The sequence below is a fragment of the Carlito syrichta genome, unplaced genomic scaffold (assembly GCF_000164805.1).
Source record: "Carlito syrichta isolate Samal-C Ts95f unplaced genomic scaffold, Tarsius_syrichta-2.0.1 Scaffold132597, whole genome shotgun sequence".
Lineage (NCBI taxonomy): Eukaryota > Metazoa > Chordata > Mammalia > Primates > Tarsiidae > Carlito > Carlito syrichta.
In genome coordinates this window covers 4028-5510 of record NW_007076693.1, presented here as the reverse complement: position 1 = coordinate 5510, position 1483 = coordinate 4028, and the positions used below count along the sequence as shown (strand labels likewise).

At 53.7% G+C, this 1483-nt stretch overlaps 1 protein-coding gene across 1 annotated transcript in view; it reads left to right on the top strand.

Annotated features, from left to right (window-relative positions):
• The window catches only part of RGS13 (regulator of G protein signaling 13), a gene marked incomplete at its 5' end in the record, with an annotated part of 20146 nt that extends 19809 nt beyond the window's left edge, over window positions 1–337 (top strand). Inside the window, one exon of the mRNA XM_008049349.1 lies at window positions 14–337. Within this exon, the coding sequence (XP_008047540.1) occupies window positions 14–337 (324 nt within the window). The remainder of the gene's footprint in view (window positions 1–13) is intronic.
• Between the last annotated feature and the right edge of the window lie 1146 nt (window positions 338–1483).

The window sequence follows — 1483 nt, the reverse complement described above, 5'->3', positions numbered from 1 at the left end:
ATCGCACCACCAGTGCCTGGGGCGAGCGGCCGCCTCCTCCAAGGCAGCTGAGCAGCCGCCACCTCCTCCAATGCAGCCAAGCCACCGCCTCCTCCTCCAAGGCAGCCGAGCCGCCACCTCCCTTCAGAGGCAGCTGAGCTGCCACCTCCTCCTCCGAGGCAGCCAAGCCACCGCCTCCTCCAAGGCAGCCGCCGCACAGAGGCGGCCATTACACATCACACCGCCTGTGCCAGTGGCTGAGCCACCACCACCACCACCACTGCTGCTGCTGCCACCGCTGCCAAGGCAGACATTCCACATTGCACCATCAGTGCCTGAGGGGCAGGCAAGCAGCTGAGATACAGACCATCTGGAGCGAGGGATAATACAACCTGCTGGCGTTTCAAGGTTTGGGCGAAAGTTTATTCTCAGGGGAACAAGATGGCGATGGCATAGGTGAACTTGTGAGATTGTCCAAACATGTGCTCCCAAAAAGACTCTTATTTTTCTTCCCCCATCCCCCAGCCCACCATTAGCCACGCTGGTCCGAGGCCTGGGGACCTTCAGTCCCACGCAGGGCCAGATATTGCAGTCCCCCGCTGCTGCTGTTCCACCACATGCATGGGAGTCTTGGGTCTCAGCTAGCTCCCCGGCTACATTGTCTCTCCCCCGGCACCCAACACCAAGCCGCCCATCACTCAGGGAGGCTCTGGGTGCCTGCCCCTCAGAGACACTGGTCCCATTCCTGGCTGAAGTACTCTGTGGGGGGCCCAGGGCCACTCTCACCACTTACCACCTGCCCACTGGAGCTTTGGAGCTCTGGAGCTCTGGGCTCACCCTGGCTGAGGCACTCAGCCAGTGACCCCAAGCTTGGGGACCCAGACAAGCGGAGAGAAAGGAATCTATGAAAGATAATCCACCTCCGCCTTCCTCCAAGCAGAGATTTCCATTGCCCTGCCCACCTATCAACAAACTCCAACTCAGTTCCTAGGTAGCATTGCTAAACAGGAGACAAAGCCCCACCCCTAAGCTGAATCAGATAAAAACAACTCCCAGGCAGCCAAACCCAAGCTGTGAGTAAACCTAGCTGCCTGCAACAAAAAACAAAGGGGAGAGGCCGGAGATCAGAGCTGAAGTGATTTTAGTCTGATCTCTTATTGTGACTTATAATTTTATCATTTTGACTGTTTATTTTGATCACGTCCATTGTTTGCCTTCTGACTTACACTGTTTCATGATTATATTGGTCTGTCTCTGTGTAGCTATCAGTACTCTTTAGGGAATCTTTCTTATGTGTCTTTTTTTACTTCTTTCTGGCCTTGTGTCTCTTTCTCACCTGATAGTTGGTATGTATGTCCATTTTCCCTCTCGCTCTTCACTCTCTCTAACTTCCTATTGGCCCCCCCTTTCTCCATTATTTTCCTCTTTTATACCCCCATTTTAATCTAGGAACCAAGACTACATACTGCTGAATGGACAGATTGTAAGGCAGAGGGAAATAGGG